Below are 13,685 nucleotides of genomic sequence, written 5' to 3' on the forward strand. Positions count from 1 at the left end.
ATAACCTTGGTTCTTAATTGAGGGGAATACTTATCTCTCTGTACTGCATCTCCTCTACTCTTCGGGGGGAAAACCCAATGCAACTCACAGGTAGCAACGGGCCCACCTCGCTGCCACAGCCGTTGTCAAGGAGGAGATGCCACTCACGATCATGACGGCACGTGGCCGCATCCTCCACTATCTCTGAGGCGGTGGTGTCAGCGGTCCCTCGGGATCCTGGGTCGTCGTCTCCGCTGAGGAGTGCACGGCGAGGCAGCGGGCATTGTACAACTGCCGCAATGTCGGTCGCCGCTTCGCGTTCGCCAAAATCGAGGTGGCATGAGATTGGGTCCTCGGCGACCCCGACCTCGCCGCCACATGGGCTCTCAACCACTTTATCACCATCGCGGAGATGGACACCAGGCACCGCTGCCGCCAACGACGACTGCGGAAAAGGCCGCCACCAGGGCTCCGAAGGCTACATCAGAAGTGGTCGTGATGGCCCTCCGCACCAACCAAGCTTCCAAAATGTGGGTGTCCTGCTAATGATTGGCAACTGGCACAACTTGCACTGCTATGTTAAGACCATACCAATGACATGGCTATTGCCACAAATCAAGTGCTATGATATAAACATAGCATTGTATGTTTAGGAACTTGGTAAACGTGCACTGCTATGTTTAGATCATATTGCTGATTTGGCAATTGCCACTGATCCAGTGCTATGATCTGAAATAGAGCATTGCATGTTCATCAGTGCCACTTGCACTTGGCCAACTGCCACTGATCAGTGCCAGTTGCCAATGATCATCTCACTGACCATTTGCAACTGTCAACCATTTGAGGTAGTTGTCAATGCTCTATTACTAACACATGTCATCTTACCTGTCAAGATCAAGAAGACGAAGTGGGGCGTAGCCACAGAGGGTGCCGAGGACCTCATCCCGACGAACAGGTGGCTCAAGACATTGAACCTGCCTCGCAGGGTCGCTGCCATGAGCCAGCCACGGTCACGGGGATGAGACCGAGGACCACCCACAAGGAGGGGGCACGAGAGTTGTTGCGTCTCTATGGCATACCAAGGACATGGAGGATCTCGCCATGCTCATCATCCCGCGCAAGTTCACAGAGGTGCTGCTGCAGTGGCTGGTGACGAAGCCATTGAGCATCGTCAGGTTGTCGGCCAACAAGTGGTGCAAGTTCTGGGTTCAGTTCTAGAACTTCCAGGGCCACATGGTCCTTGGTAAGGGCTTGCAGTACTTCTGCCACCACCACAGGATCGTCCCTGGCGACCTCCTCATCCTGTGCATCTTCGGACTTGGTTTGAAGGTTCGGATCTACAACCATGATAGCTCGATCATGTGCAGGGTTTGTTGCACCAAGCACAGCTGCGTCGGCGACATTTCTCTTGCACTCTAGACCTAGTATTCGGTCTTGACAATGAACATATTGTTAGTTTGTGCTGATGGTGATCGTTTGAACTTCTGTCGTGATGTACTTGTTAATATTTTGGCCAGGATCAACACCCTGGTTTGAAGCACGGGGCATGGGATGTCCATGCTGTTTTAACTTATGGTCGTAGTTAATGTAGTTTGCCTGTTAATCTGTTGTTCTTTACTGTTCTTTGTTGTGTTGTCTTCTTTTCTGTTGTGCATCATATTATGCTACAAATGTGGTGGCAAGGCCACCACATTTGAAAGATGTCAGCATAACATAAACGTGCACGCAGCCAAACAACTGTGGGGTGCATCTGCTGACCCTGAAGCACAAATGCGCGCAACCAAACATTTGGCCCTAAAATGGCCACTGATGCAATGCGGGCGACCAAACAACATGCATATGTTGTTTTTTGGCTTGTTTTTGCTCAACCAGACTGAGTTGAGTCATGTATGCAATGCAGGCAAAAGTTGAGACCAACCAGGCAACCACCAACGATCATGTCTTGTTTTTTTCCGGATGACGCTCCAAGGCAGATTTCACTCTCTTATCTTATATAGGACCAAGGATTCCTTTAAAACCTGATTCTTGTTGTTCTATTTATATTTATTTTTCCTTTTTGGGACCCTCACCTTACACATATGTAAGGTACTAGAACATATGCCCGTGCGTTGCAACGGGAGAAAAAATTGACGTTGTGTGAGCAAAACTCATTTGCATTGTCCACATAAAAAAAACTTGGTAGGTAGGTGCCCACCATCTTTTTTTTTCTCGAAACACTGACATTATCCATCCATCTGTCTGAAAAGTGAAAACATGAAATACTTCCTCCGTTTTTAAATATAAGCCTTCTTAGATATTTCAATACGGACTACATACAAATATATGAACATATGAATATATATAGATATATTTTAGAATGTAGATTCATTCATTTTACTTCGTATATAGTTCATATTTAAATTTTTAAGAAGACTTATATTTAAGAACGAAGGGGGTATATGTTTTAAAAAGATATGAATATGGTCATATTCTGCATGCAACGACCCAACCCCTGATGCCTATATGGAATTATGAATCATCACATGTAAAATAGAAGCTCGGAAAAATTTCTATATATTACACGATCCCGCAAAAAAAGAATCCACCATCTCACCACCATCACCAAAATCACCAAGGGGGGAGGAGTCCTCACAGACACCTACTCAGGCAAAGAAAACAGAACAAAAAAATCGCTCACTCTTCCCCTCGGCCACCCAGCCTGTGTGGACTCCAAATATGAAAATGGAGGGTGCCACGGGCATACACGCACTCTTCATTTACTGCATGGCAACCGACATCGACACACACAGGAAATTAGCACCGTCGGCTAACGGCTCTATAACATCCCTTCATCCTTGTATGATCCATCTCGATCTACTCATCTTCTCTAGTTTGCCTCCTCACTTGTGTCACACCTCTCATGCCCCCCGCCCGGAGCCTCCCAGCGATGCGTCGTGATGGCTCATGCTGCCACCGCCGGCTCATGCCTCCCTTGACGTCCTCCTCCTCCTCCTTCAGTCAAGGGACTCGTCACACCAATATTGGAACTCATTTCCTGATTTCATCAAAAGGTTAGGTAAGACAAATATCTGCTAGGCGATTGACACAGGGAGGAAAGACCAAAAGGAAAAAATCGAAGTATTCAGTTCAACCATCAATTCGCAAAATCACTATGCCAGTAATAAGTTTATTTTTACAAAAAAAATATTTCTATTACTCAATGATTGTTACATCATTAACTAATAAAGGTACATGCTATTTAGGTGGATTATCCAACAAAATTCAAGGAGAAGTAAATTTGGTTTCCCTAGCAAGCTCATGGGCCACAAGATTTGCTTCCCAAGAGAAATGTTCAACCTTCAAAAAAAATCTTGAACACTCTGTGTGCATATGGTAGCAGTCCTCACGAATCAAGTTAGTACCTTGCATGAAGTCACTCTTCTTCGTCCAAAAAGTCATTGTCTTGACTGCTACTATCTGTGTTGGCCACAGCATCGGTTTGAACCTACATACTTTCACGTGGTTAGCCACAAAATGAAACATATGACCACATTATGTAAATAGATAAGTGTGTGTCAAAACTGAAAAATCAACTACACCTAGTTGACCAAGAATTAGTCCACAAGATGCAATATATGTAACTAATTTAGGTATAGTAGTAAATCAATCCCATTTGATTCATTCTTTATTCGCTACTATGAAAGTACCGCAGACCCCTTGTAGACTACAAAATTTGTATTAGTAGTATACAACAGTAACATGTACACAAAAATTGACAACCTCCCAAGCCCTGAAGAGTCACTTCAGAACAACTTTTTCAAATAGCAATTTCTAGTATGCATTGAGTAGGATTATCTTAAGAAGTACTCCACCTCATGTCTTCTTCCTATAAGTCCCACAAAATGGCAACGAACAGGTAGATTCTTTAAAAGAGAGGATCCATAGGGCCATTGAGTGCAGCTTCAGGTCAGTTTTGAAACTGAACGTGGTTTGAGCAAATTTATCATCTTTTTAAATCTGCTTTAGCTTACCATTTGTAACGAATATAGTTCACCAGAATTTAACACTACACGGGAACTAAACTGAGCGAGAGTTTTTGTATCTAAAGCGTACCTGATGCCGCGAGCTCTCGATTGTACTGCATTAAATGTAGAGTCACAAATGTCAGGCATAAACTGGTTGGTCTCTCATCAAGCAACAACTGATAAAACCAGGCTATTTGCAACTTGACAACATACAGGCAGAGTCACACAAACAGACTTCCGCTTGATATATATATCACCTCGTCTCCGGAATAATTATCAACTTCTGTTTCACCTGGATCGGATTGGCTTCAATTCAGATCGCATTGTTCTGGATAATCCCCACGGAATCAAATGAACAGTGGACCCTCGCCTACTCTTCGGCCATCAACACGGACAGATTGGAACATCATGTACACTTGTTTTAGGTGCAGATCCGACATCAGATACACTTGTTTTTTCATTCTGAATATCTAAATAGTAGTAAGAGTTGGATCTGAAAATTCCCAGTCTGTCATAGCATAACATCAAACAGGATGTGGGCGGAGTACTTTCGCCGATGCTAATCACCGCTCCTGCCTCAAACACCTGCACATGTGGCCAAAGAAGAATCGGAGAGATAAGATGACACAAAGCACAGAGAATGAGGACAAGAGGAGGAGATGTGATATTCAGCCACAGCCACCCCGAGCCCCGTCAACAGGCGTACACCGCAGGCTCTGAGGCCGCCGCCCCGCGCCACATCAACTTGGTCGGGAGGAGCAGGACCAGGACGTCCGCGCGTCCCCTTTGAGCCGGTGGCCAATCCGGCATAGTCTGTAGCCCCTGAACCGAAGCAGAGTGGCCGCACACGTGCCGATTCGTCGTGGCCGCCGATGCCGCTCGCCGGACCCCAAAGGAGGAGGCGTGTGGGCGGACGGTCGGGCGAGACGTGGGCGCCCGCGTGCGGCGCATCATGAGGAGCATGTGGTCTGTGGCGCCGCGGTGGTGGCTAGAGCGCGCCGGAGAGGGAGAGGAGGAAGACGGTAGCACGCCGGCGCAGAGGGAACCCTCGTCTTCTCGTGCGCGATAGCGATGTCAACGACGGGGCTGCATATGAGACTTTTTTTTCACTTATTATTATGGTCGGCCTATAGTGGACGGCGGGTTTAATTTCCATAATAATACTTAAGGACTTTTTGGTTTAATTTCCATAATAATATTTAAGGACTTTTTTTGCAAAAGTTACGCGCGGTGAATCCGGAGATTCAATCCGTGCTTTATTATTACTAGGGAAAGATTTGCTTTATTAACTCGTATGCCGTACGGCCCTTGAAAATTGCTTTTGGAGCTTGGCCTTCATGGAGGCCTTCAAATTAAAATTTTAAAATTTATCAAAATTCATATTTTTACATTTCAAAAAATTCTTCAAAAAGTTATAGATATACATGCACGTGTGTAATTTTTCAGAGCAAAATATGTTGAAATGAGGGCTGTGTAAAGAAAAAATCTAGGGCTTTCTAACACACTATTCATCCTCTCAAGCTATGAATTTGTCTTTTTTATAGACCGCATGTCAAGGTATTTCATTATAAAAATTTACACACATAAACATAACATCCTTCTTACTTGCACAACTTGTTTCTGATTTTTTTTAAAGCAGAAGATTTGTATTTTGATTTTTTCAAAAGTCCGTTCTCATTCGACCCTCCCCTGCTGTTTCAGGGTAAAAAAATAATAATAATAGTTGAACGAGTAAGCATTCAGATATCAGATGCCAATAATCTCTGCCATCACATAACAGTTATTTTAACCCTCTAAATCCAAGTGTGCAAACATCACACATCACGACAATTTTCAATGTTGTACTAATTCACGACATACATGACAGTAATTTATCATCACATGACACGTGATGGTGATTTCAACCTCCAAATTGTTTTTTTTTTATTATAGGGGTAACCTCCAAATTGGTACTTCCTCTGCCCGAAAAAACTTGTCCCAAGCTTGTTTCTCGGACAAGCTTTTTCAGACGGAGGGAGTACCAATTCAGATTTCAGGTTGCAGAGTAGTAAGGCATCCTCGTGCTATCATGCCCTCCGATGAAGAGATCTCCTTTTGGATGCTTCAGAATGCTGTGACACGCATGGCAGCGCTCGTAATCCATGTTGCCCCTCATCCTGTGGTTGATCTTCCGATATATCTCATGGCATCCACCTGCAGACATATGATATTTCAAAATTAATACCCCTCTTTAGTGATCTAAAAGATCTTATATTAGTTTATTTATTACAGAGGGAGTACACAATAATAAAGATTTATGCATGCTGCCACAATGTATGTGGTACTCCCTCCGTCCCATAATGTAGGATGTTTTGTGACACTATTGTAGTGTCGAAAAGCGTCTTATATTACGGGACAGAGGGAGCAGTACACAAGATTTATGTATTAATAAGAGAGGTCTTCATGTATCGCTTCAAAGTTCAAACATGTAGCAAACTGCATTAGCAAACAAATGGTGAATATATAGCACTACAAGAAAATAAATATTTATCTACACTACCGATATTCTGCAATTGCATTCATTCTCACCATATGATACTCTGTATTTGTATGTAGACATTTTTGTCTAATGAAAACGGCGGTGTAGAGAAGGTGACACCTTGACTGTGATGCCACACAGGTGGATGTGCTCTCCAAAAATAATAATGAATGGCATACAGTAGCTATCACAAATAAGTTCTCACATAGAATGCCATAATTTTAGGACCTGATCCACTTCTCTCAAGAAATTACTTGCAATATTATCACAGCAACCCAGATTTCTTTGTTCAAAGGGCTGCTATTGCAGTTGTCTATTTTGGAACACATGTTTGAGTGACCGGAACAAGTTCCACAAATCTGTGCAAGAAGAGCTCAGGAGCTGCACCAGCCCAAGGAGGGGGCACACCAACAATCTAGCTAGAATAAACTCGAGATATGTTTATCTGTAAATTTTAGAAACTCTTATCCACCTTTTTACCCCCTGTAGTGATGTTTTTTTATAGACACCTCTTGCATTTTGTTCTGATTCTACTGGATAGTGTATGTATGATGATATTTTAGGCGTTAGATAAATTTCAAGGTGGTTTACGCTCACTGCAAGAAGTCAGCTCCACTGGCTCAAGCAGTTTACAGCTCGGATGGAGACAAAAGGCTCCTCAGGATGTCATGCAGGTTCTACACATTATCATGCGTGAGCTGACAATAGCAAAGGCAGAGTCTGATGTATCTCTGGCTGTCATGTGATAGGATAGAGCCATAAGAGCGTGCACCTAGCAGTGCGATGCAAGTCTTTGGTGGGTCCCAAATGTAAATATGCTTTGCATCCTTATTTGTTTCTTCCAGCAGCTGTGATGATTGAATGATGAGTGTTCTCTTTAGTCTTTAGCATTTTTATATTAAGAAGTTGTGGACGAACAAACACTATGGAAAAGACAGCTCATTAAAGAAAAGGTGGAGATAAAAAAACGCGTTGTATTATCAAGACGTATGTTACCCATCCATGCATGCTAATTTTTCTTGACATTTTTTAGTAAAAGAATGTGTAAACTAATAATAACAACAGAAAGACAACTATCTAACTCTAGTGTAATTGAAAAGATGAATTTCATTGTCGAGACGTGTGTTGCATAGTAAGACGTACAGAAAACGTACCAAAACAGGGAACATCATCAACGGTCGAGACATGCAGCACACGCATAGGCTCGGTATCTTCCTGCAGCTGGAGCCTTGGAATGAGCATGAGCTCAGCAAAGAACAGCCTCTTTGTAGGGTCATCACTGTTCCGGGGAGTGGCAGTGAAGTTGACATGAGCATATGTCGTCCCGCACGCCTCAGAGAAGCAGTTAGACGTCAAGGCTTGAGCAATATCAAACTTGGGCTGGTTGTTGAGAATTGTGTTAGCAAGATATTGTAAGTGCATCAAGCAATAGAGTGTCATATAGGAGATTGATAAGTTGTGGATGCTGCAAACCTCGGTCCTTCTGGCATTGTAATGCGACAAGGCTAGGTGAGCAAAGTGTTCTAGTTGCTTGAGGTGAAGCAAAGTGGGGTCACGATGAGCAAAGCGTGCCTCCATGTCCTCAGCGGTCAGGTACTCCTCCCTGCAGGTGAAGGAAGGCAGTTAGCACTTCTTTTATCACATTATTATTGGATAGAAAAATCAGTGTTTTCTCTTGGGTGCTCCATGTTCCATTGATAATTTACATGCCCATTGTCATTCTAGATAACATACATACATGTTCAAACTGGATAGGCAAACACAAAAATGGAAATTCTCAGAATTTTTCTTTTTAGTAGCAAAGCATCATCAACAAAAGCAAAAAAAAAACGAATTCAGGAGTATTTTCGAGATCCTAAACCCCAATTTGGATTCTAACATCACACAAATCTCGCATGAACAAACCAATTGGCCACTGCCACTTGTAGCCATTGTAATATGCAATGAGATGTGCATCTATTCATCTATCTAGTGAGTAACTGAGCAATGAGATGCTCCTACCAACACTATGGTCAACGGTGGCAAGATGATTGTCCAAATTTCCAAGTTCCAGGACCACCAAGCATTTGCACCACTAACATGTTGATCATCACATATGGGGTCAACGAAAAATGCATTACTGAAAACCATGTACAATGTAAATTCTACAAGAAAAAGGCAACATCTTCATTCACTCTTTTCCAGAGTAACTGACAAAGACGAACAGAAAGTGGAATCTATCCGCCTGATTGTTCTCGAAGGCCCTTCATGGGATTGCAAACTAGATACTTTCATTGCACTAAGCAAAGCGACTAAAAATTGCTTAAAGCAGAGTGGCATAGCTACAAGAGTGCCATAGTAATTTGATTGTGTTACCCTATATATTTCACTACTTAAGCCTCCAGCGATGGCGACAGTTGGTCATCTGTTAGACTGTTACCCCAAAACAGAGTAGTCCCTCCTTTTTCCGTAATATAGTGCGCATTGGGTTTCTCAAAAGTCAAAAGTCAAGCTTCATAGACTCTGAGCAAGTTTTATATAGAGACACTTATCTATTATATTTATATCCACAATACTTAACAAAAAACATTAGATTCATCGTGGAATATATTTTCATTTGGCATATATTCTCCTGTTTCATACAGTATCTTGAAGTAGCTGGGAAATATGTTTAATTTTTGCAACTAGAGTAGCTGATTAACTAGAACTAGTGGTGGATAAGGGAGCAAGTGAAATACTGTGTGTCGCTGAAGTGCTTGGTGCGGCTGACGACTATATGCTCCGGCCAGCCCTTGGCGAGCCAGCGGTACAAGCGGAGATTCTCCTCCTTGAAGTCCTTGAAGGCGATTTTGGCTTCCGCCGTGTCGCACCCGCTGGCGTCCATCTTCTCCAGCTCGTCGGCTTTCTGCCGGTACTGCCGCTGCAACTCCTCGGGCGTTATGGTCCCCAACGCCTCCCTGATCTCCATGGCCCGGGTCGGGGGCGGCGCAACGCGCGGGAGCCTCCTCCATGTCCCCGGCCTCCTCGTCCTCGTCCTCGCCGGCGCCGCCGACCGGCTCGAAGACGACCCACCACTGGAGCCTGAGGAATTGGCGGACGACCCGCTGGACGGCCACTCCATGGATCCTCGATTTGGAATGGGGATTGGGGATTCCTTCCTGTTGTCTAGGTTTTCTCTCACAGGGAGAGGAGGAGGAGGAGACGAGAGGTGCTCTCTTATATTGGGCTATGTTGCGGACCAAACGCAGCGCAGTGGCCCGTGTCCGGGTCGGAATCTGTCGGCGGCAGAGCTCGGAGTCGGCCCAATTTGCCAGCCCAATTTCCCTACGGTTTTAATAAGCCTTTAAAAAAAAAGTCACTTTCAAAATTCCGGAAAATATTATATTTACTAGTATAAAAAACAAGCCCTAAAATAATCCCTCCATTTATAAATTTAAGACATTTTACAGATTTCAACGCAGACTACATGCGGATGTATATAGACATTTTTTCGAGTGTAGATTCACTCATTTTGCTCCGTATGTAATCTGTATTGGAATCTCTAAAATGGCTTATGTTTAGGAATGGAGGGAGCGATAATTAAAGAAATAATAAATAAATAAAAGCAGAAGATAAACCCCAAAAAAACCAAAAAACAAAAAAAACAAAAGCAAAGAACTGTGGAACAAAAGAGAACTGCCCTAATAACCACACGCCACTCGGCTCTAGTTGGACCGGCCCATCACGTAGCCCTGCATGATTTCTATGGATTGACTACTGCTATTCGCCACGACCAGAGAATAGGAATTTTCATTTGGCCTCGGCAGTCGGGGTGGGAGATCAACTAGATGGACTTGATGCGACGACAACAACAGGTAGTCGACAAGGGAGGGCGGACCCATCTCCGAGTCCCGATCCATGGAGCCAACCCAATTAGCTGGCATCCGGGCCGAACCGGGGGGAGGGGAGGAGGTACGCCTGCGAGACCTTGTGCATAGAGTGCGCTTCACTAGGGCTATATCTCGCTTGCTGCAAGATGTAGCCTGGCTTCACCTCTAGCGCTAGAGGCGCTCACGTCTTAGTGGGACCTTTCATGTATTTTTTTTCTGTTTTGTGTGTGTGTTTTTCTTCTTATACACGTGGAACGTCTTTTGGTACAAGTCAAACATTTTTTAAATACATGCTAAAAACATTCAAACACATGTTCAACATTTATTTGAATGGTACGAAACATTTTTTTCTCTTCTTCCTCCTCGTATGATTGCCCATCCTTTCTTGTTCATTTTGTACTCGTGCCTATTCTTTTGCATGAATTGTTGGACAAGTCATTGCTTCATGTTAACGGTGATAAAGTATCACCACATTAGCACATGAGGATGCGAAATTGGCCTGGTTTTACCTTGTTGGATTTCTCCGATGTTCTTCACGGAACGTGTTTGTATTTTTGTTCAAACTACTACCTATAGGTATAGAACATAAAAATAGTGATGGTTGTATTGTTTGAAATTATATTGCATTGTCATGAAGTCATACGATCCGTCCTAGAGCGAAGTTCACAACCTGGCCGAGGTGGTCGATTGACTTTGCAAAGAGGGTGACGCTGCCAAAGACGAAGATCTATCCCGGCAAAAGGCCATGCCGCGAAGAGGGCCTGCGAGAGCCTCCAATTCTACGCTCAAAGTGTACAATGCGCTTCACCAAGGCTATATCTCGCTTATTGTAAGATGTAGCTTAGCTTCACATTTAACACTAGGTGGGAGGTGTGTTAGTGGGACCTTCCATGCATCTTTTCTGCCATTTCCGTATTTCTTCATATATATTTTTCAATACATGTCTAATTTTTATAATACACGTTGTTCATTTTTCGTACACACGTCGAACATCTTTTTGATACATGTCGGACATTTTTCAAATATATGTTTTTGACATTTTTTTCGAATACATGCTAAATATTTTTCTAAATTTATTTGAATATTGTTTTACATTGTATAACTATTACTTCAAATACAAGTTTGCACTAATTTTCAATACATGTAAAACTTTTTTCGCAATACACCTTGGTTTATTTTTTAATGATATGAATTTTCTAAACTACACTAACTTTTCATATAAAAAATTTAAAGGTATCAGCAACATATTGAAATGCATGATTTTTTTTGAAATATCGCAACTGTTTTGAATGGTACAAAATATGTTTAGTTACACGAATATATTTACATTGTACACTATATTTTCTAAATACCAAGATTTGTTTTTGAAATGCCTGGTTATTTAAAATTTTCACAAACATTTTTAAAAAGTATTACTGATATTTTTAAATTGCAATAAATAAATATATTTTACACTACTTTGAAATTTTCTAAATACACTATGAACATTTTTAAAAAATTGAAGTAAATATACCAAGGCAATAAGCCCCCACCGATGACACTAATGAGCCAACGACGCACCACGTTCAGCAGAATACCGAGGCATTGACAGCGGCAGTCGCATACACTATGAACATTTTTTCGAATAGACGCTAAATATTTTTCTAAAGTTATTTGAATATTGTTTTACATTGTATAACTATTACTTCAAATACATGTCTGAACTAATTTCCAATACATGTAAAACGTTTTTCACAATACACGTTGTTTTGTTTTTTAATGATATGAATTTTCTAAACTACACAAATTTTCATATTAAAAAATTAGAAATATTAGCAACATATTGAAATGCATGTTTTTTTTCAAGTATCACAACTTTTTTGAATGGTACAAAATATGTTTAGCTACACGAATATATATACATTGTATACTATATTTTCTAAATGCCGAGATTTGTTTTTGAAATGCCTGGTATTTTTAAATTTTCACAAACATTTTAAAAAATTGTACTGACATTTTAAAAATGCAATAAATAAATAAATTTTACACTGCATTGGCATTTTCTAAATATGCTATGAACATGTTTTAAAATTTTAAGTAAATATACCAAGGCAATAAGCCCTTGCCGACGGCACTAATGAGCCAACGACGCATCACATTCAGCAGGCCACTGAGGCATTGACAGCGGCAGTCGCATACGCTATGAACATATTTTTGAATGCATGCTAAGTATTTTTCTAAAGTTATTTGAATATTGTTTTACATTGTATAACTATTACTTCAAATATATGTTTAAACTAATTTTCAATACATGTAAAACGTTTTTCACAATACATGTTGGTTTATTTTTTAATGATATGAATTTTCTAAACTACACTAACTTTTCATATAATTTTTTTAAAATATCAGCAACATATTGAAACGCATGACTTTTTTAAAAAAATATCGCAACTTTTTTGAATGGTACAGAATATGTTTAGTTACACGAATATATATACATTGTATACTATATTTTCTAAATGCCAAGATTTGTTTTTGAAATGCCTGGTATTTTTAAATTTTCACAAACATTTAAAAAAATAGTACTGAAATTTCTAAAAATGCAATAACTAAATAAATTTGACACTGTATTTACATTTTCTAAATATGATATGAACACTTTTAAAAAATTTAAGTAAATATACCAATGCAATAAGTTCCCGCCTACAGCATTAATGAGCCAACGACGCACCCTATTCAGCAGGCCACTGAGGCATTGACAGCGGCAATCGCATACGCTATGATTTTTTTTTTGAATACATGCTAAATATTTTTCTAAAGTTATTTGAATATTGTTTTACATTGTATAACTATTGCTTCAAATACATGTGTTTGAACTAATTTTCAATACATGTAAAACATTTTTCACAAGACACGTTGGTTTATTTTTTAATGATATGAATTTTCTAAACTACACTAACTTTTCATATAAAAAAATTATAAATATCAGCAACATATTGAAATGCATGATATTTTTTGAAATGTGGCAAGTTTTTTGAATGGTACAAAATATGTTTAGTTACACAAACATATTTACATTGTATACTATATTTTCTAAATGCCAAGATTTGTTTTTGAAATGGCTGGTATTTTTAAATTTTCACAAAGGTTTTTTGAATAGTACAGCAATTTTTAAAAATGCAATAAATAAATAAATTTTACACTGTGTTAACATTTTCTAAATACCCTATGAACTTTTTTTAAAATTTTAAGTAAATATACCAAGACAATAAGCCCCCGCCGGCGGCACTAATGAGCCAACGACGCATGACATTCAACAGGCCACTGAGGCATTGACAACAACAGTCGCATCGGTCT

General features: G+C 40.7%; 1 protein-coding gene and 1 long non-coding RNA gene across 2 annotated transcripts; both read right to left on the reverse strand.

Annotated features, from left to right (window-relative positions):
- Positions 1-2,542: 2,542 nt before the first annotated feature.
- Positions 2,543-5,160, reverse strand: LOC119328126. The gene is made up of 3 exons (XR_005158846.1): positions 4,072-5,160; positions 3,381-3,463; positions 2,543-3,013 (listed from the first exon to the last, which is right to left on the reverse strand). It is a non-coding gene; the product is annotated as an uncharacterized LOC119328126 (long non-coding RNA).
- Positions 5,161-5,700: 540 nt separating this feature from the next.
- LOC119330638 lies at positions 5,701-9,663 on the reverse strand. Its single transcript, XM_037603757.1, has 4 exons — positions 9,219-9,663; positions 7,975-8,104; positions 7,656-7,881; positions 5,701-6,176 (listed from the first exon to the last, which is right to left on the reverse strand). Exons 1-4 carry the CDS (start codon positions 9,599-9,601, stop codon positions 6,016-6,018), a joined length of 900 nt encoding a protein of 299 aa, XP_037459654.1. The 5' UTR covers positions 9,602-9,663; the 3' UTR covers positions 5,701-6,015.
- Between the last annotated feature and the right edge of the window lie 4,022 nt (positions 9,664-13,685).

This window comes from Triticum dicoccoides, chromosome 7A, assembly GCF_002162155.2.
Source record: "Triticum dicoccoides isolate Atlit2015 ecotype Zavitan chromosome 7A, WEW_v2.0, whole genome shotgun sequence".
NCBI classification, from domain to species: Eukaryota; Viridiplantae; Streptophyta; class Magnoliopsida; order Poales; family Poaceae; genus Triticum; species Triticum dicoccoides.